General features: G+C 39.1%; 1 protein-coding gene across 1 annotated transcript in view; it reads right to left on the bottom strand.

Moving 5' to 3' along the window:
* Positions 1 to 15513: 15513 nt before the first annotated feature.
* The window catches only part of apaf1 (apoptotic peptidase activating factor 1), a 65390-nt gene continuing 57450 nt past the window's right edge, over positions 15514 to 23453 (bottom strand). The window contains exon 28 of the mRNA XM_053314183.1: positions 15514 to 15982. Coding sequence (XP_053170158.1) covers positions 15836 to 15982 — 147 coding nt within the window. The 3' untranslated portion in view covers positions 15514 to 15835. The remainder of the gene's footprint in view (positions 15983 to 23453) is intronic.

The raw sequence follows: 23453 nt of genomic DNA, 5'->3' as shown, positions 1-23453 counted from the left end.
TCACTGTTAGAAAATAAAGAAACAGACTCCTTATCAAATATGTTTATGTTATGGGTTGTGTCATATAACAGTTTCATTATCTGCCTCAAAAACCCTGTACTTGCTGGGCTATACAGTAACAGTGGTCAATAACTCTTATAGTGTACATATGGCCTGTGATTGTTAATTAAGAAAGATGCACGCTACATGTTCTGACTCCTATCAGTGTCTGAATAATGTTAGTGGCCCCCTAGTGGCATGTCAGGGTTTTACACCTGAAAAGATCTGACTTGAGAAGTGACCTGCATAACACACGCAGACTGTGCTATACGTCAGTGGTTGTTGTCTGAACCTTGGAGTAGATCCATCAGTAAGTATGGCTGAGCTCATTTAAATTAAGTTTAAGGTTGTTAAAGGCGCATTGAAGTTGAAAACCCTTTATATCTTTTAGTTGGTAAACAATACTTACGATGCTAATGCTAACACGATCGTAGCTAGTAGCATAGCAAATTCAATTCATTGTCAAGCCTCATTCATATTGTATTTTAGGTTTATGTGTGAACCATTGCCATTTACGGTGTTTCTTACCTGTGAGAGGATACTGTAAAAAAAAAAAAAAAAAAAAAAAAAAAGATGTTTGCCTTTGTTAATATTGTGTTACTTGCCTGATCTGTAACCTGAAGAGGAAAAAGAAAGTGTGACCAGTGTTGTTGCATTTAATTTCAATTGTAACATATTGTAACTGTATATTTCATTCTGTCGCAGTTTTACAAATAAGAGAGGTCTCAGAAGATTTTTAGCTCTCAATCTGGAATCAAGTCTACTGGGTCTTTTCTTGTTAGCTATCTGTCTACAATACAGCTCACGTATTATCCAGGACAGAATACTACACTTTAAAACAATCAAATCAAGCAAATGTTCATGGATTCTTGACTAAAACGCCTATTTTCTGCTAAAAGGCAAAGGAGTGTGTCTTCACCCTCCACTGATTTCCTTGATTGTTGCATTCCTGGATGTAATCAAACACTGACTTCACCACTAACCAGCGTCTAGCATCTGTTCAGACAGGACACAGTCCACACATCCTTTGAGGGATCTTGCTCGAATGGGCCGAGAGGAGCTCCTTAAAACGGAGTCATTGAGCCAAATTAAGCCATCGGTTGTCATAAATGGTTAAATCTCGAGACAAGAGTAGTAACGGAGTGAAGAACCTTCGCTGACTTTCACTTCATCTCAATCCTCACAGTCAAAACCAGCATGGGGTCGAGTAGCTGTGTACATGTCGCCGATGAACAAATGGGGGGTTGTTTCTTTAAAAAGCACATAAAACATAAGAATATAAACTGCACAAACACACAGACACACACAAGTTTCCTGAGGCTAGACAGACTACAAGCCCACACAGCTCATCAGCCTGCTCCAGTCGCTCTGCTCTAAATCTGTCTGCCTTCATTTGAGCTCAGTGGCCGCAGCGCTAATTGTTTGCGACAACCGATGTTTAATGCTAAATGGTCCGAGAGCACTGGCACAAGTAAATACGATAAGGGGCTTCCTTACAAAGCCACATTGAAAACAACCAAAAATCTGCTCTTGTAATGGTGAGGGTATAGGTCCCTGCCATCAGCCATCAGCCTTACTATTTAATCCCAGGAACATTGAACCTTACTTTGTAAATCCCAGGAACATTGCACACTTGTATATATTATCAGGAATGTATGTATATTGCAGATTTATATAATTGCAGATTATTTTACACAGAAATTGTTTATTGTATATAGTATTTTATTTTATTTAAAACATTTTTTTTTATCACTTTCACCATTACGCTACTGTTGTGAGTTTTTGAATTTTGAAAAAGACTGCCTTATCTTTGCCTTACCTTACCTTTCACTTCAGTGTATATTGAACTTTAGTTGTACTCACTGATAACTTGCAATACATACAGTAGAATGGACATGGGAGACAAGAGCAGCACAGACTCGGTAATACCATAAGAACAAGCCAGCAGCTGTGTTGTGAGTGTTTTTGACCTGCACTGAAACTCTATTTGCCCACAATATGTGATGTAACATACAAGAGTCTGTCTCACAACATACCAAACCTTAGGCAGCAACTCTACCGAAAGCTCTGGACTGCAACACCAACACACCACAGTAAATTTGCAAAGGGTAGATTCAGTATTTAACCTTCAGCTATTTAAAAAACCACACAAAAAACTTCTTTCAGTCGACTTTAAAGCAGAGTTTGTTTCGACATGCATAAGAAGTCATCTTGAAAGCCTCCAGTGTGCCCACAGTCAGTGGAGTCACTCCAATATGAGTCTCTTACGGCATCATGAACAGAAGCTTGGCTCTATTGATTTTAGCTCTCTAAAATAAATAGAATTAAATGTCCCTTGACAACAGACTCACCACATGAGGTTTTATAACAAAATGAAAAATCAGAAGGAGTCCTTGTACAACGCTGTGTGCTGCTGATTGATTTGTTTTATTTGCATTGCTTGCTCTGTGTATTGTGTGCATGTTTATTTTAGTACTTTTAGTAACAATAAAATGCAGTAAAAATGTCCCATTTGATGGCGACACTAAAAGTGCCCAACGTCACAGTAAAAAATGTCTGGTTAATGGTCTACAAGACGTCTGGCAACAGTTCGGACCAACAGCCTGTGGACTACTGGCAGTGAATCCCACAGTTGGTAAAGTACTTCACCAGTACTGTAGCCGTAACCTTTGCAGATAAACACTTTCCTTCAACAGTCGCCTACAAGCTGCTAAGAAACTAGTTGTTAACATAATGTTGAGAGTTTCAGGTGTTGGATATGTGTTATATTTTATCTTATAATTACAGCAGTGTACGGCTGTGACATCATCATGAACTTGATGCAACTGAGTAATCAGACGTCACACCTTCAATTCATGAGCGGTTGTTTCCTGACACATTAACCTGCTCCTGATGATGGTTTTAAAGCAAAATCACAAGTTAGAAAAAAACAGCAACATATCTGTCAGTGTTCCCTATTCGCTTTGCATGCTGGGTATTGTATGTTAAACATTTGAATTAGCACCCAATGATGTAGCACAATGAACAGATAGAGTCAATTAGATTTTTTTAACCCTTGTGTCGTCTCTTTTGACTTTCCTTCCTTCTTCCCTCTTTCTTTGCTCCCTCCTCCTTCCATCCTTCCTTCCTTCCTTCCTCCTTTCCTTCCTCCCTCCCACCTTACTCCAGTCTTTCCTTCCTTCTCTCCTTACCTCCTTCCTCTTTTCCTCATTAATCCTTTCCTTCCTTCCTTCCATCCTTCCTTCCTTCCTTCCATCCTCCTTTACTTCCTCCCTTCCTTCTCTCCTAAATTCCTTCCTCTTTTCATCCTTACTCCTTTCTTTCCTTCCTTCCTTCCTTCCTTCCTCACTTACTTCTTTACTTACTTTTCCTCCTTAAGTCCTTCCTTGACCTGAGGACAACAGGAGGGTTAAGAGTTACATTTTGTTTATGCATAAAAAATAAATAAATATTTTTGGACGAAAACACTTGTGCGTTACAAAATGACTCAACGTGACCCGTCCACTTGCTCATCCTTTGATTTCCTACAGATAACTGCAGCCTTCGAAGACTTAAAAATCATCTGCTTTTAGATGGAAGACATTTTCATTTAGCATATGAAAGCTCTTTATGTAACTTCAGAAGCTAAAGAGCTCAGAATTTATATTAAATGTTCTGTCCAGCTCTCCCCAGTAATATACATATGTTGTAAAACATTAGGAATTATGTGTTGAGACTTTATAATCTGATCAACAGACAATATGCACATCTGAGCCATAATGCTGATAAGATAAAACTGACTGTGACCCCATTCGACCTTAAGAGGCTTTAAAAAACGGCTGCTGAACTTTAAGCAGCCCGCACTTTCCCTACTGCCACAAATCTTGTTCACGGATACAAAACCAGATTAAAGTATAAAGCTCTGTCTGAAGTAGTTTTGTGTGTGTGTGTGTGTGTGTGTGTGTGTTTGGGATTTATCTGACGGGAGCAGCACCTTACTTCAGCCTAAAATCTGCTACACTGTGAATGTTTTCGCTGAAATGCGTGTGGTGCCACATTGTTGCTTGATGAGTGACAGGAGAGACTGTGTGATTGAAGAGGCAGCAGGGACACAATGGGGGACAAATGAGTTGTCAAACAAGACAGTTTTGATTGCCTCAAAAAGCGCGTTGTGCAATGTGTGACTGCACTGTGGCCAAGTGGTTCGAGGAACTGTAAACACATCATCAACATGCTGGTTGAAGAGCGAGACAATGAACCCTCTTCTCTGAATGTCTACTTACTGCTGGTTTCATAACATCTTATCCAACACTCTACGCAACAGAATGAGGAAAAGAATTCAGTTTTCAGCCATTTGATAGATTCAAATCAAAAAGTTTAGGAAAGTAATGCTTAGGTTAAACTGTTTTACTCATAAAATCAAGAGATCCCACTCTTTTCCACACAGTGAGGCAAACAGCTTATTAATTAAACACTGGTATTAGATTGGTACTAAACGCCCAGTTATTAGAGCCTGACCGATATATCAGTTAGCAGATATTAGCCTATCACAGATTTATCAGTATCCACATATATGTTGTCCAATATACACCAATCTCTTCTTTTGAGTTATATAAGCAACATTTTATGTGTATTAATATATACCTACATGTATTTGGTTGTTGTTGTTGTGTTTTATTATTTATAGGAATTTATAATTATGAAAATGTAATTGATTAAATGAAGTTTACTTACTTTAGTTTCAGTGCACTAATGTCATTTTATAAAAAAAAGAAAGAAAAAAAAGTTTATTGTTAAACTGTAAAATATCACAGCTTCCTTTGTCACAAGTGTTTGATAACCACATTGTAAAAAACTGTATGTATTCTCTATATATGAGATTATCAGCCAGTATATCTATATAGGGATGTTTTTACTCCCTAATATTGGTACTGGCGTTGGCCCCAATCATCCAGTATCATTCAGGTTCTAATTGGAATCAGTACAGAAGAAGTCCGATCGGTGCGTCCCTAGTTATGTCCCACCTTCCTGTCCCGTTTCTTTGGACATACATCATGATGATAGTTATGGAAGTCAGATATTCTCAAAATGCAGTTTAATCTGAATTTTTTTCTCACATTTTAGAAGCTAAAACCAGATAAGTGTGGTCATTCCTACTTAAAATATGACTGAAGCAATTATTCAACTATTAAAATATTTGCCAATTAATTTTCTGTCCTTATCTCTCGGACTAATTGAATAATTAACTAATCATTGCAGCTACACCTGCATCAAACATCAGATTCACAAAAGTGAGCATGACCCTTAATGTTATGAAAGAATCATTTTATGCTCTCAATGAAACTAAACAGGACAAATGATCACATATGTATGTCCTCTCTGATCATCCGTATAATCCGGTCAAATTTTAATATCGTTTCATATTGACAAAAATCTGAATCTTTGAGTTACATGAATCCCTTTCTCCTCTCTGCTGTCTTCTAGATAATCACAGTGGTATGAAATTGAGAATGAATGAAACAAGTAAAATTGAATTACAGTACGCACACTGGCAGAACTTCATTTTGTTTCAATCAGCAGAAATATTTGCCTCGTCATAGTGGGGGGAAAAAGCCCAGGTGTTACTGATAACGTTAACAATGCCTCTGTTCTTGTCAAATTTCCCAGTAAACCATGACAGTGAGATGCTGTGTATGATACCAAGACCCTGAAAATGAAGTAGTAGCATATTCATGTTATCATTATTATTATCTCTATTATCTATTATTAATATACCAAACACTACCCACCACATACCCCACCCAACTTGTAACATCCTACTCTACACCATCTAGCTATCTATTGTCTATTGTCTATTATTTTTGGGAGGTACGTATGTCTGCTAGGTCACCATGTCTCTATGTTAATCCTTCATTCACATTATTTAACCAATAAAGTAGACACAAAAAGATACTTAAGCAGCTAAATAGATTTCAGCCATCATTGATATGAGTATTTACATCTGTGCTTTTCCTTCTGTTGTATTTTCCCCAAAAAAAGCCTTAATATGAGCCTGAATATATTCTGTGTGTGTTCTTTATCCCTTTCGTTTATTGAATGCTTCCAGCTGGACACATGAAGAAAAGGTAAGCCATCCCTCCCTCCCTCCCTCCCTCCCTCCTGCTCCTTTTCTCCTCCACCTTTCTTCCTGTGGTCAGTCAGTGTGGGTGCTGCTGGTCCGGTCTGGTCTGAGCTAAAGGACGAGGTGGAGCACCTGCTCTTCCTGAACCCCGTTCCATTTGAATTTCCACCACAAATTCTCTATTTCACATCCTGCCTAATTTGCATAGCAATAACTAGAGCCTAGATGTTTTGCCATTTCTCAGTCCCGCTCTGTGTGACAAAGCCATGGCTGTGCTTTCCAAAAAATCAGCCCAAAACCATCTGGGCAGATGGGTGAGGGAAGGTGAAGCGGCTAAGGAGAGATGGGAAGCGGCCCAACACGGAGCGGGTTCTGGCTCGGAGCCCTTTGGCTTGATGAGGGAAAGCAATAAAAGGTGGCGTGCAGCTGAGCCAACAGCTGACAGGAACAGGAACTAATGTTTGGCCAAGGTCAGGAAAAAACATAACACAGTCACACACACACACACACACAAACACACACAGAGATGGAGACACACACGCATAACCACAAGGAGTGAGGATGTAATAGCAGAACAGGGTCAAAAGACACAGGGGAATGATAATGTGGTGACCCAGTACCCGTGGGGCGTCACAGATTTGATGGTCAGAGAGCAGAAACAACACTTGTGTGACTGTGTGAGTGTGTGTTGTGTGCTGGCAACTGAGAGAGAGCTCTGTAATCAGTGTAGCAGCTACTGCTGGCAGGCGTCACCAGCCCTGCTACCAGGTAGGACACACACACACACACAAACACACACACACACACACACACACAGTTCTCACTGTGCCTGGTTCATTCAGAGTTTCCTCACTTGCCAGACTTCACCTGCTGCTCATTTATATGGCTGCTTATTCTTCCAGTATGTGGAATAACGAACAAAAACACTATTTATATGAAATGAATGCAGAAAATATTACGTCAGTGTATCAATTACATGATGAACTAAAGGTCAACATGACTGCTTTGATTGTGGATTCATTCATTCAAGAAAAAAAAGCAAAACATTCACATTTTTAGCTTCTAAAATGTGAAGATCTCTCTGTTTTTCCTCATTTTAACAACTGACACTGTCCTGCTGCCGTACCCACTAAAATACCAAAAAGTGTATTAATCCACAGATCATAATAGTCATCAATAAATGCACTATTTACTCCTTTTTGTGTAACATTTGTTAAATACTACACTGCCCAGGTGTCTCAGGAATTTATTTTATCTTTTGAAAAGTGAAACTCCATATATATATATATATATATTTGTGATATTGTGTGTATCTTCAGTTGAAAGGAGAAGGCTCGGGGCTGAGTGCCACAGACAGGGTAAGAAGTGTTTAGAGACAGACTGATGTATCGTTGGTTTTAGTCTAGACGCAGAATAAGCTGAGCGTCTTTCTTTCATCACTTTCTCTAAAGACAATTCATAGTTGCGTCCCTGATACTCCATTGACCTCCATTCATTTTTAACAACTATTGAATCTGTATCACTACACACAGAGTCACACATACCACCCCCCCCCCCCCCCACACACACACACACACACACACCTCCACCCCTTCAAACACAAGCTGACACCTCTCTGCTGGAGACGGACATGTGTGATTGTATTAGACCCACTTTCCCAAAGTGTGTATGTGTGTGTGTGTGTGTGTGTGTGTGTGTGTTTTTGGCTGGCTACCTTGCATCTGTATGCACAATTGTATGTTGCGTAGCCAACAGCTTGAAAAATACCAAAACAGTGAAAAATTAATGAGAGGAAAGAGGTAGAGAGCAGCAGCAGCAGCAGAGAGAGTGGAAACAAAATGAAAGTCTTAGACAGCAGACGGAAAGCCAGAGGGGAGCTTAGTTCTTTTTGAAACTAAACCTTTTTAAATCTCCTGGGAGTCCATGTGCTGCTGCAGACCTCTCACTGGGAAAGTAGAAAGGTTTAAATATCAGCCTCACATTAGCCTGCACCTCTGAACACACACACACACACACCGCTGCTACAGTTAATCAGGCTAATTAGGCTGACAGGCCTCTGAACTTTACTTTTTAAATGACTTTTAAAGCAGATGCTGTTATTCAGAGTACAATTTATTATTTTATCTGAATGTCCAAAACAATTCTCTGATTGTATCTCTTGCTATGACTTTGTTTTCTGTTTTTGCTTTTATTTTCCCCTCCCATCAGAACGATTTTACATTATTAAATCAACAAGGGAACAACGTCCTTCGCTGCCTTCACTCAGAAGACAGAATTTATTAATGCTAAAATAAAAATAAATCTGAAACCAAAGGACACAGCGAAGCACTTTTGGGAGATTGTAAACATGTCACAGCTGCTCGTGTGTGTGTGTGTGTGTGTGTGTGTGTGTGTGTGTGTGTGTGTGTGTGTGTGTGTGTGTGTGCGAAAGTAGAAATAAGTTTAAACTCCTGAAACATTAATAAAGGCAGATGATATTTAGGAGTTCAAAAGGACAAAGACTCAGCTTAATTTAACTCCCTCTCATGGTGATGTCACAGTGATTTTAGTGCTTTACGGTATGACAGACATCAGAGACGGCAGAAAAAGGAAACCCAGGCCCAGCTGCTACCGAGAGGGGAAGCTGGTGTCGGTGTGTAGACGCTCACACAGCCAGATAGCTGTAATTACTTCAGTGGCAGACAAAGATTAATTAAGCAGGAGAGAGAAGAATTAATGAGGTTGGTGCTCACCTCAAGTAGACTTTAAAAAAACGTCATACCGTCCCCGCTGAGACTGCAGAGGGTGTGGAGATGCACGTGGTGACAGAAGCAGAGGAATCCAATAGTTTACCGATTTTCCTCAATCTGGAAAAAAAAAGAAGCCACATGAGAGATGCTGTTACACTATTACACACTGAGGAATAGCAGACAGAATACACACCCAATAGAACCAGATACCTGAAACTAATCCCCCACCTTTAAGGGTATCAGATATATATTTAATTTACCCTCGGAGCAAAGGAAGGGCAGTCTGCACAGGTGTGTTTGTGAACTTAGAAACAATTTAAGATGTTCATTCTTTTCCTCACATGCTAAGAGGCTTGTGGCTAAATGAAAATGGGGGTGGCTAAGCCTTCTTTGCACTCATGCAAACGTGTGTAATTTTTAGCTGGAACATGACTAAAACCTCCTCTAAATCTTTCGTGTTCTCTCTTTCACCCTCTCTGAATTGCTTTGAAAGAAAAATACAACTTCAATTTGGCCCCTTTAACCCTCCTGTCGTCCTTCCGGGTCAAATTGACCCCATCTCTTTTGACTGTTCCTTCTTTCCTCCCTTCCTTCCTTCCTTCCTTCCTTCCTTCCTTCCTTCCTTCCTCACTTCCTCCTTTCCTTCATCCCTTCGTTCTCTCCTTCCTTCCTTCCTCTTTTCCTCCATCCCTCCCTCCTTACTCCCTTACTTCCTTCTTTCCTTCCTCCCTCCCTTCCTCCTTCCCTCCTCCCTCCCTCCTTCCTTCCTTCCGTCCGTTCGTCCTTCCTTCCTTCCTTCCTTGCGTCCTCCCTCCTCCCTTCCTTCCTTTCTTCCTTGACCTGAGGAAAACAGGAGGGTTAAACCTTTAAAGTATCCAGTTAGTTTATATCTTAGAAGAGAATAAGATAAATAGACTTGTGCCTTAACCGACCAAATGACAAGTGTATAAATAGAAAGCTCTGAAGTCTGACGGACAGCTGGCAACGTTGCATTAGTGTGTCATAACGCTTGGTCCAAGTCTTGCGCCGTGATTGGACCACTTCCCAAATCTGACTGGCAGCCATGATGCTCTGCTGCGCCCAGAATGTCTAAAGACGCCGAGACAAATGGCTTCGAGTTTACAGTCGGAGGATAAGTAGGTAATGTCATCCCGTTTTGGCCCCACAACAAGGACGAAACAGTGTGTGAGCTGCAGCTCCTCGTCATTCTAAATTTATATAAAGGGCAGATTTACCACGACTATTCAGAGCTGATCCTCAAGATGATACACAGATGCTGATGCTGGATTTATGTTTTTACAACACTGTCTTTTTTTCTTTGGGGGTTTTTGGTTTGATTTTGGCCTGAAGGATCTTTATTTGAACTTAGCTGGTGCACAGCAGATCAACGTGCATAAAAAAAACACATTTAGATAAAAATCTTTTTTTCCCCACAACATGTGAATAATGAATGAATGTTGATCTAGGTTTAAATGGAGCATGAACAATCTAGGTTTCCAGGAAAATCAGGAAATTACAGACTCGTAAAATAAGGTGTTACCCAAAAAATGCAAAATTATGTGTGGAGCTTTAACAATTAGTCAATGAATTGATTATTCAAACAACAGAAGATGAATCATCAGCTATTTTGATAAAAAAACATGCAAACATTCTCTAGTTCGAGCTTCTTAAATGTGAATATTTCTCTATATATTTTGAGTTGTGGACAAAATAACACATTTAAGGATCTATCTAGGGCTCTTGGAAGCATTGATCAACATATTTCACAATTTCCTGACATTTTATGAACCAAAAAACAAATCGATTAATAAGAAAATAAACAATTGAATCAATAATGAAAGTAATTGTTAGTTGAAGCCCTACTTTTGTGATTTGAATCCTCATAAACACTCCACTAACAAGCCCTGATTCTGCGCTACAACCTTAATCTTTAAGTGTTGAAGGGTCAAGGCCACATCCCATAATAGTCCTTCACACAATCTGTCGTCACATTGCAGAAATCTAATAAATTAATAACTGATGAATCGCACCGACCGACCACAAGAATTAGATCTCAGCCTTCATCCAGCGCTACAAGTTTACTGAGAGTCAGCTGATGGATGTGATGACACAGAGGTGTTAGAAAACATACATCAGCCAAATGGCTTCAGTAAAATGTGAACACGTCTTTTCTCATCGTCGACTGAAGACTACACTGTCCTCAAGCCTGTGTGTAAATCAGTGGCGTGATGTCACTTTGTAGGATATTTATATGTGGAATAAGAGCTGCACCTGTTGAGTCAAATTTCAACAGGGACGTTATACAGTATATTCTGTTACCATTTGAGTGTCATCACCAGCAGCAGCTCCAGCTATTTATTTATTTTTATTAGGTGAAGCCCATATTGAACAAGATTTCACTGCAGCAATAACTTCTAGTCATTTTGTCACTTGGGGACCAGAGCAGGGCTGCAACTAACAATCATTTATGATAACCATTGATCTGCTGATTATTTTGTCAATTAGTCAATTAATGATTTGAAAATAGCATTTGCTATTTCTCAGAGGTCACTGTGATGTCTTGTAATTTCATGATTTGTCAGACTAACAATGTAAAATGTTAAGATATGAAATGAAAAAAAAAAACGGTACATTTTCACATTTGAGAAGCTGGAACCATCAAATAAGAGTTGCTGATTCATTTTCTGATGGTTGACTAATAGTTGCAGCTTTAGATCAGCGTATAAACATGTATAATAGAAAACGCCACATTTAAACTGACTTATTAAATGCTTAAACCATCTTAATCAAAGCTATACAATGATACACATTTTATAAAGAACACGCCAAGGTTCAACATGCTTATTTCTGCATAATAATTATTAGAATATAAATAACTCTTGGATTTATAACCCGAGGCACTCTAATTAATTTCTTAAGGCAGTGTAAGCCTATAGCCTCTTAGACCTTTACAGTAAATTAAAACCGCTTTGAATACATCTGTACAGAGACACTGACAGTCCACCCTATAAATAACCACTTCATTTCTTCAATGTCCATCTCACAGTATGAGGATGTGACGCTGCCACTAACCACAGATTAACACCACAGAAGCCTGCGAGCCAACACACAGCGGGGAGCTCTTAATCCTCAGTACTGGTAGCCTATATACAATTAATGCAGTTTGCCAACAGTAATCACCCATATATCAGATGTCAAGTGCAAAAACACATCTGCTAATATCATAGCAAAGCTTCACAATCATGCACCTGCATGCATCAATTCAGGACTTAATTAGGACAATTGACACCAGCTGCTGAGAGAAACCACAGCTTCCTCTACACACAACAATGCGAGTCACTCTCCAAGAAAACAGTAGAAAATCCTCCATTTACCACTAAACTCTGTCTGTCTGTCTGCCACGTTTATGAAACCTGATTATACTGACAAAGCTGAAGATAGCTTTTGATTCAGGGTTAAGGGAAAGGTTTTTGCACACTTATTCACCACTATTAACCTCTTACCGTACGCTGTTCCGTCTACGGAACGGGACGGATGTTAGGAGGTAGCCACAAGTTCTTCTGGATGTTTTAAACACCAACCCTTAAACATATATATTCATGCCGTACATCGTTGGAAAGCTTAGATTGTCCTGATTCATTCAAGACCACTCACGACTTATATGGTTGCTCATAGCCGTAATAGTATTAGCGATTAGCTCGGCTAGCCCCTGAGCTAAGTAAGAAAAGCTATAATGCCTACATACCTTCAAAGTCTTCCCTTTATCCACAACGTTCATCTTATGACTCAGCACTTTCTGTACAGCTCGCCAAATATCCATTCTTGTGAAATATGAAATCCGTTTCCATAAACTGGAATACTTTCCTCAATATGTCCATGTATTTAGTCCAACACGGAACGTAATAACACAAATAACAAACCATATACTGTCCGTTTACGTCATTTCCTGAACTGCACGTCCATCTCAGAGTACACGTGACTAGATGTTTACGACCGTGAGCCTCTCCTGCTTCTGACGACACCACACACAAGCCAATCGGTGTTTAGGATTAGGCAGTACATGTCTCCAAAGCCAATGAGGACATGTGACCGACAACAATGACGACATGGCTTTGATTGACTGCTGTTCTAGCCTATGGAAATATTCGGTGAAATGAAGTTGATAACCTTTTAGCCAATAGTCAGAGGTTTCCAACGGTGTTAAGCTATTAAGTTTGGCTGTCCATAAACAAACTCCAAGCGTAACCGGCGTGCGCCCTGTGCGTAAAAGAGTTGAACCATATATCATTACGCACACGGCATTTTGGTACACAGTTGGTTCTTCTTCGACTTGACATATGACTTATACCAAAATAAACAGATAGATAGATAGATAGATAGATAGATAGATAGATAGATAGATAGATAGATAGATAGATAGACATGGCCAAACAAAAAAATATGGTTATATGTAATAATAATAATAATAATAATAATAATAATAATAATAATAATAATAATATTAATAATAATAATAATATGGCGTCAGCTTTCATTAGAGACCAAGATTTTGATTGTAGGCAAAGGGGATGTGAAGTTATAGGTGTTTGATTGTGGTTATACAGCTTTGGTAACCAAGTGTCCATTTGGAGTCTCCAAAAAGGACCCGAGGAAAACGCATGGACATACCTGTTGAAAAATAATTCTGAAAAATTCATCTTTTGGTCTTTTGACTCCAAATTTGGACTGTATGAAGCCAAGACCTGTGGCTGTGGCCTCATTGTGTCTATATCCTGCTGAGAGGTCCCTGAATGTCTGTACACATGTCATTGTAAAGGCAAACCTATGGGCGAGTAAACAACCCCATCATTGTAACCTCTGCCACTCTTTGTCAGTAAGTCACAGAATCACACAGACACTTTTACAAGAATCCTGAGAGTGTTTCCTTTCCAATGATACCAGACACATCTCTGAGTCTCAAACTATGTGGGATCCGTGCTGCTCACAACTTGGGCATGTCGTTTAGGCTAACAGCATAAAAAACAGGGGCGTATGTTAAGTGGTTAATAGTTTTTTTCATGAGGGGCTTTATATAACTTATTTGGCTCCAGAGCAGGGATGACTTTCACTCAATTCATTCCAAGCGTGAAAACATTTTCTCAGTCACTGGATGACATTTGGAGTGAAGATTGAAGGTGACACCGCGATTCAGACAGTTTGGGGAATTTTTAAGACCAGCAACTAAAATACTATAGAGGAAGAGGGAGAATGTGTGCCAAAATGGGAATGATAAACTCATAGATTCCTTAGTCATTACACACAAGACAGCATCATAAAGGAAGAAATGAATCAATACTTAGAATGAAAGCTGAAATCAAGAAAAAAGACCCAAAACGACATCATAGTGTACTTGGTTTAATTTGTTATAAATTACACTCACATTGCACCATATCATATAACAGTATCAATACATCCTGAGCCGACATCAATATTTGAATGATTTTGCTAGACAGAGGCCTTCTCACAGGAAGGAAATCTCTTGATTGAATTTCTGCCGACTTTAAAGCACCAATCAGGAAAAGCATTGTTCAGAAATGTTGAAACGTATCCTTCCTTTTAATTCATTTATTGTCTCTGCGTGCTTATTATCTCCACTGTCATGAATGGGTTTGATAGCGGAGGGGCACTTGAGAAGAAGCACTCGGCTGTCTAGTCAAATCAAAGTAAGGATGCATTTGTAGAGTCTGGACAAAGCCAAGTTAATTAAAGCATCATGTGGAAGATTGTAACTCCTGCTTCAAAGTGCACAGAACAGGAAAAAGGCTCAGTAGTAAGACATTGCACAGATAAAAATTTTAAGTAGAATATTGTGTTTTTAAAAAATCACATAACATTAGCAAGTGGAAATTTGGTGTTGAATTTTAAATAACATACTGTGATTTTTTTTTTTTTTTTTTTCAGTATTTTTTTGTAGAAAACCTTTGATCCAAGTTCAAAAGTACAAATAGTTTTGGAAATACAAAATAGTCTCACAGGCTTTCAAAAGGCTTGGATTCAATTTTAAATGCCTAATCATTAAAACTTAATCATGTTATTAATTATTAACGCCTATCAAAGTGCACCAGAAGTACAGTCAATGTATGCTGGTTGACTGAGATGGGGAAAAACCCACGTACACAAATCACACACCCTCTAGTATTTACAGTATTCTCGTTCAGAATAAGGCTGCAGTGGAAATAAAAGGCTCAGAACTGCTCATACTAAAGATCAAGACTTTACCCCTGGAGGAAAATCCTGCCATGAAAACAAACATATATATATATTTAAAAAAAGATGGCTTACAACATATCACAGCATAAACAAGTCTAATGCATTTCAAGACTTCTAATAGATCAGAGGACGCTCACGATGACTTATATCGATTATATACGGCGGAGTGGAAAATCTCTCACATTACATGCAATAACATTCAGCCCCAATGCATATGGATTTACATTTATTATTCACAATCCAACTGGTGTAGGTTGAACCTTTTTATTAGGTTTGAATGATTCAAAGGATGTTTGCGAGGACCTGAGTGTCAGGAATGACGTAGTAAACTTGTTGCTTTTTGATTTGGTACCTTTGTTTCCCTCTTAAAGGGGATTCTGCTCTGTTATAGTACAAAACCATGTATCTGCATCCACTGCAGGAATTTTAAGGCTGATGCATCATCACTCCAGCTGGAAGGTAAGCTGCGGGTGTAAACTAGTGAAATTAGCAAGGTTAGCTAACTCTACAGAACTGATTGTTATAACGCTCTGTTTTAATGCTGCAAACTGCTAATAGCTGCAGTAGAAATGCTAACTGTATATCTGAGAAGTGTGTGTTTGGCTCAGGGATGCCGCAGTTTGTAATTTACCCTTCTGTGACCGTCCTTAATACAACCGAATGTGTTCACTTCAATGTAAATTGGTAATGGTCTTTTTTTTGGGTAGCGGCGTCATCATCACACGACTCTCTGGAGGATGTAGAGGATGCCGATGTTGTCGATGGTGACGAAGGTGGAGAAGTCGGGCGACACGTGGATCCTCTTCAAAGCGCATCCTGAGGGGTAGAAGGTCTGCAGGGCTTCACCTCTCTCCACGTCCCACCACTGGCCAAGAGAGAGAGAGAGAGAGATTAATTGAATGGTTTTAGGCTGCTTACAAACAAAACTACAGCAGAATACCTGGACAAGGACAACACTCCTAACCCGAAGAGCTGATTGTGTAGCTCGGTGAGTTTGTCAGTAGAAAATCACAGACACAGGCAACTTCACTGTGCTCTAGAGAGAGATCAAAACATTGAATTTTCTGTCTTTGAAATGTGTCAGACCGTCTCTCTAAAATCATCAATCCGACAAGTTCACACATCTTAAAAAGAATGGTTTATGTCTTTGATTTCTTGCGGACAGTTCAATGAGATTATCAATACCACAATCATGACCATCTACTCTATTTTAATCTGGAGCCAGTTAGCTTAGCCTAATTTAGCATAAATGGGGAAACCGCTAGCTTAGCTTTGTCAAATGCAACAAAAACTCTCTTAAGATCACTAATTAACATGTTATATGTTGTTAATATAATTCATACAAAAACTTCAAGTCTTGTCACCTTGAGATTGCCAGGCAACCAGCACAGGCAGACAGGAAGTCTCTGCTCCCACCCAATACAAAAAAATCTGGCAAATCATAACGGTTGTTTTTACGTTATCTATACTTTTCTGTTTTTGTACAGATAAAATAAAACTCTAACTATTCCTTAAATATATTTACTATTGAGTTTGGCACAAAATATTCTCATAACTTTAATAAAAGGGAGTATGATTTATTTGTGAGTTTTACCAATATAAGAAGTTTTTCTAATCATAGTGAAGCTTTAAAGTAGGATGGGACAGACTCCAAGATATTCATAACTCAGAGTTGTTGTACTGCTCACACTACAAAACCCTTTTTTTGTGCCAGACACTCATCAGGTTGAGATGGAACTACACAAACTACACATCTAATGAGGTGCACAAATATGAAGATTATTCCAGCCAGCTGTGTGTCTGATATTTTAAATAAGAGTATGTTGTTTCTTTATTGTGTCTTTACTGCTGCTCTGTTGTTCTTTGTTCTCGTGTTACTCCAATTCATTTCATCTATGTAAAATGTCTCTGGTTGCCTTTAAAAGCACTGTAGAAATAAAATGAATTGTTATTATGCTCGTCTCCCTGCTCAAGAGCTCCGACTATAAGTGCATCTTGTTTTTCACGGCAATGAAATCAAGCGTGTTTCAAAACTGTTTGTCGTTGGTCACAATGGCTCAAAATAGACGGCCCAGTAAGACACTAGGGCCAAAAAAATAGATTTTTTATATTAATTTTCGCAATTTTTTTCTGGCGATTTAAATTTTTTTTTTTTTTTTTTAAAGACCAGCTAAATGTAGCAGTTCAGTTTAGTTTATTGTAAGATGTTGGCGGATGAGAATGTTTTTGGTGAGGGCAGGTGCACAGTTTTAAAAATAAGGGTTAGGGTTGATGTGTGTATTATTGTTTTTTGTAAATATGACTTATGATGTATTATCAAGTGTTTGGTTCAACCTATCTTTGTTTAAGGAAAGAAAATCACAATAATTGAAATATAAAATCGCAATATTTGGTAAAATTGAAGTGTCATCTCTCAGAAAGTCTCAGATCTCAAAAATGTGTGTTGGGACAGGTCAATCACACACTGACTTTAATCTGAATCTGAGCTTTTGAGCTTTTATTGGCTTTATGATGAGTTAAATAGCAATATGAGCAGACTCAAACTCACATACAAACCTTCTGTTGTGCACACATCCACTCACACACACAAACCCACAGGCTTCCCAAAACACACAGATAGAGATGTACACCACATACACACACACTCACAAATGTCCCCCAGCAGCTTCTCTGAATGATTCCGTTTAATCTTGGTTTAAAGTTGACATTTTCCATTGAAGCTCCGTTCTCATTGGGATGAATCATCAAAGGCACATCCAGTCAATCATTTATAGCCTGGCACGGCTGTGTGTTTGTATCTGCGTGAATGCACATTCAACTTTGACAATGATAACCATTATAACTACACATCAAAATTGTACCTCTTCCATCAGAATAAAAGAGGACACACGTCAAATTAATGAACTGCAGCTTCTCTAGTGTGTGTGTGTGTGTGTGTGTGTGTGTGTGTGTATGTGTGTGTATGTGTGTGTATGTGTGTGTTTGTGTGTTTGGAAAGGAAAGTGGGCCAACTCTTCAGTCTCTCAACAGACAGGCGGACAGACAGACTGACACATAAGAGGTGGCGGCAACAGATGTCTAGATTACAGAACAATCCTAACACACTCACACACACACACACACACACCATAAATCACACACTCCAACGGCATTTAGGGGAACTCATTTGCATTTTCCCGATATAGCATTGAAACACACTGTCTGTGGAGGTGTGCTAAGTGTATGTCTCAGATTTTCTTCATATTTTCCCCCTCAGAGGATAATACTATGTAGGCTAGATGATAAGTGTGTGTGTGTGTGTGTGTGCTGATAAATGGCCCAGTATATTTCTATTGCTGCAGGGAGGTTGGCCATATTTTCACTGATTAGATGTTCTCCATTGTAATCATCAACACACACACGCAAAAACACACACACACACACATACACACACACACACACACACAAAAGACAGAAGATCAAACATTATAAGTTGTATTAAAACGTAATTAAAAACAGAGCTTAAATTGGAAGAAAGTCCTTCTGCTGTAAAAAGATTTTGGGCTCTAAGATAAAAAAAATCTGCTTTAGTTATTTTGAGAGTGTAGTGGGACTGGAGGAAACAACATGAACAAAGACATCTCTGAGATAATAACCTTTATCCTGTGGTTTGCTGTGCGATATCGCTTTAAGACTCTTGAGGCAGTTTCAACATGTTTTCCCACACTGACAGTCAGTTTTGACATCTAACCTGTGATTGAATAGTTGAGTTTGAGTTCATTTTACAGTCTCTAACACACATCCACTGACTGTTTTTATTATTTCACTTTCTAATAATTACTGTCTTATTATTGTTACTCCATTTCTTTTCTCTTTGACTCCAGCTAATTAACATTAAGCATGTACTGATTTTCTTCCTCAGTTGAAAATCAGGGATGAAAACATTTGTTGTGATGAGAGATTTTTTTTTTGACCACCTACAGATTAAGCACAGGTTACTGTAGGTCTGGCTTTTTCCTCCTGCTGTATATTAAGACCATGAGGTGGGTCATGGTTCACTTAGTTTAATACCCTCTTTCCTGGTTTGACATCTTTACACAGGTCAGATCCAACAATAAACCTGTATAATTGTCCTGTGTGAAGAAGGCTTTAGATAACTGGAAGAGTCAGAGGCCTGCGACCTACAATTATTAATAATTCACTCTGCAAATATAACTCTTGGTTTTTCTCCTTACACATTTGTCCTCTGGTTTTTCAACTAGAATGACCCTGAAGCTAGACAAGAAAACATTGCACACAGTCCCATAATAAAACAAAAACACTTAATTGATGTGGACTTACTGTGTGCATTTATTCAAAAATAATGAGTTTTGCTTATTTTTTCAGGCTTAAGCATACCATAATAAATCTGGTGATGTTTACATGAACAGCAGAGCTATGCAACGTAATTTGCAGCTGGCCTCGGGGCTAAATGTGTTATGAGTGAACACAACATTTAGTCAAGCTAATTAATTTCATGTTTCTACAGGGTACGTACGTTTAACATATAGACTGAGTCACAAACCCAAACATGATAAATCATTGTTTGTGTGGTATTTAATATAATCCTCTAAAGATTAGAGAACTGCATGATGTATTTAATTGCACAGGATGCTGAAACAGATGAAAAACAGCTGCACAGTTAAGCACGTGTTCACTAGGCTGCAGTTAAAGTCACATGTTTCTCTGTGAGATATGAAAGCAACATAAAAAGATTCATACAGCGTTCGCTATCGGTTCACTATTTGATCTGTGGACTCTGCAGGCTGAATGTCGTGTAAGTGCAATGTGTAAAATGTGTATGTCTTAGGGCGGCGGACTGTGTGGGCGCACCTGATATTACGGTTCATATATGTGCAACAGGGCCTTGTGTAAAGCATTAAGCATGAATCCATTGTTGAAGCATGTCTGCAGCAAGTAATTGGTTTGATCCTGTTGGTGAAATCATCAAATCAGCACAGACACACTTCTGAGAAGTCTGTTTTTTCGGGGGACATATAGGACCAGATTTCAACCATAATACTACAACTGCGCTGCTTTACTTGAATGAACCTCCGACCTGTGCACCGTGTGATCTGTGCTGGTCACCGAAATACCACATTGACACGCAAAGTGAGTTTCAAGGTCAGAGTTAGAACGCTCCTTGCTCTGGTCTGTGCGCCTCCATGACAATACAGCCCACTGTCTTTTTAGTGCCAAATACCCTCTTTTGTTATGATCCTCCCACTGCAGATGAACAGGAAAACACTGTCTGCCGAGACTAAAAAGACTTTAACAGTGGAAAATATCCACTTTACCTGACTGAATCAGGACGAGAGATATGTAAAATTATTATAGTGAGCAACACTTGCTTCCATGTTCTTATGAGCACCTGATTGTTGCTTTAAGATACTTGAGACTTGAGAAATTGTGAACCCATCCTTTAAGACACTGTGCCACTAACATCAGGGAAAGTTAGGGGGAAATGAAGTACTAAGACAGTCTACAAAGGGAGAGGCATGAGGTTTTTCCACTTGGGGATTTAACAAAGAACTTTTCAAAGTCACAGAATAATCATGTCAGCCATATTAAACACTTAAGTCACCATGTCTTCTTCTGCTGGTCTTTATGAAAGAAAGTGTGAAGGTTAATCACACAGAACATTGAACACTGCAACATATACTCTTTTTTTTCTATACTGGTCATTTATTATAGATTAAATCTGGGTTGTTTTGTCAAGAGATGAAGAGAACGGGGGAGATGTGTGGCTGGATGAAGAAAGATGGACAAGATAAAAATGGGATCGATAAAAAGGTGGAGGGGTGAACAAGGAGAGCAGAGCAGATACCAGAGGAGGGTATGAGACATCGTTAAAGTGTAATTGCATCTGAATGGAAGGAAAGATGGCTGCCGGCCATCAAAGCCCTGACAGCTCCAACAAAGAAATAATACTTAGATAGAAATGCAGAAATAAACATCCAAGCAGACAGAGCGAAACAGACGAGAGAGAACAAGTAGAGTTCAACAACAACACGACTGAATCCCACGACAAACAAAAAGAACAGACGAATGATGAAACTCTACGACAAAATAGAAAACAAGACATGGAAAAACACTCCATAACTCCAGCTGGTTATAAAAAAAGGATTAGCAGAGAGATGCCATGTATGGAGCAAAGAGATGGTGCAGAATAAATGTTTAAATGAGTCCACTGGCTTGATGGAGGAAGGAGTTGTGCAGATGGAGGAGTGCAAAAATGACGTTAGCTTCAGAGGGAGATTGGATTTACTAAAGGAGGAAGGGGAGAAAAAAGGCCAGAAAATCACTATGTTGAATCATTTACACCAGAGGACAGTGACTAGACTGGATGGCATGCATAATTATGCATTTTGCATGCGAGGGAGACGGAAATTTCTTTGGTTTAGTGACAGAGAGGAAGGGTAAGACCGAACATGAAGGTGCACACATGGGAAGTAGGTAAAGATAGAACATACAAACGGAGGGAAGTTGCATTAAACAAAAGGAGCAAATGCATATTAAAAATGTAAAGATGCTGCAAAACACATTACACATTTATCATAATAGCCACGTACATGTTTGTGTGTGACACAGAGCGGCCATATCCTCAGAGCAGATGGCTGATGTGCTGATATCAACACCATCACTGTGGGACCATTGATTTATGGTAGTGTCAGTGATGCGCATAGCCGCTAAATGACTGTATGTGTGTATTTCTGAGTTGTTGGTAAGAAGACAATACCCCTGGGCGTGTTTACTGTAGAAGGCGAGTACGTGTGTATTTGTGCGACCGCCTTGGATTTTCATTACTGTGGCCACAGATACTTCCAAAAGATCCAGCACAGCATCCTCATCCTCCGTCTGTCTGTGTGCTGAGGCTGCTGAAATTAACTCGAAGGATGGCTGGAAAACGGGTTTGTGACAATGTTCATCTGTACATCACATGAATACCAATGCGAGGATGACACACACACACACACACACACACACACACACACACACACACACACACACACACACACAGGTGAGACTAATTGGATATATATTGAGAAATGACATGAATACATTAGCATGAAAATGGCACGCTCTTAAATCAAGTGTGAAGATTACAATCTAACACTCATCCAGTGAATACAGGTTAGAAATATAATAGAGATTATTCCATAAAACAGCCAGTGTTTCTTATTGATTACCCTTATTAAATTTATACCAGATGAAGACCTGGTGAGCAGCAGCGGGAGATAATTCAGTACTGTTGTTTATCAGCTATCAGTTAGTCATGATCATCATCATCATTTTTTATGTGTGCAACAGATTTCAACTGAACTCCAAGGAGCAAAAAACGCTTCCCGGTGAAAGGCAAAATAGTATGAGTAACAACAGGGGCCCAATGAGGTCAAAAATAATTATGATTCGGGAAAAAAGAACTTAAAATGATTAAAGATCAATTGCAATTTTCTTGGCTGATTCAATTTTTTTTTTAAAGTCTAATTTGCAGATTCTGATCGGAGCCAGTCACTGTCAAAGGCCGATCAGCTGATTTTGATTGTGATGTCTAAAAATAAAACAAGGACAACAAAAATGACAAATAAAGCAGATTAAAGATAATACTAAAACAGCAGCATATAACACATGATGGTAAAATGACGAAGCTGTGTCATGCAACAAGGTTTCTATTAGGATGATAAGAAGGTGACTCTATAAAAATCCTACACCAGCTGATCTAAGAATCCATCAAAGTGGAGGATAGTTCTGTCCGCTACTCTTCCCAAGGTCAAGAATTAACTTTCAGTCTTAACTTTTAAATTGATTGATTGATTGAAAAAATGGCCGCGACTCAATGGGCTTTTCTTTTTTTCCCATTCATTGTATTTTAACAATGTTGCTGACTTGGCAGAGCACAAAGAGAACAGAATGATGGGCTTTGAGGGTAGATGCATACTTTATGTCGCCTATATGAAAGGTGATAATAGAAAACAACCCTTATCTATAAAGCCACACCCTACTGCAATTTCAGATAAGCTCCCTCTGAGTGTCACACACACATGAGTCAAAATCACATCTGGGAAAGCCCGGACAGTTGGCGTGTGTGCGTGTGAGGAACCCTGATTCATTTCAGCTAACAGCATATGAGCAGCAAATCTACTGTGACAGTCCCTCAACGCTAGCTCTCGTGAAGCTAAATAGGTCTGCTTATTCAGGCTACCTGAGGGAAAGTTAACATCGCTTACATAACAGATTTACCTGTCCATGTGTGTTCTTGTGATGCTTGGCGTGGACTAGCGCACAGTTGCGTCTTTCAGAAGTAGTGATGGGAAGTA

This window comes from Scomber japonicus, chromosome 23 (assembly GCF_027409825.1).
Source record: "Scomber japonicus isolate fScoJap1 chromosome 23, fScoJap1.pri, whole genome shotgun sequence".
Taxonomy (NCBI): domain Eukaryota; kingdom Metazoa; phylum Chordata; class Actinopteri; order Scombriformes; family Scombridae; genus Scomber; species Scomber japonicus.
This window is presented reverse-complemented; position numbering and strand designations above follow the sequence as displayed.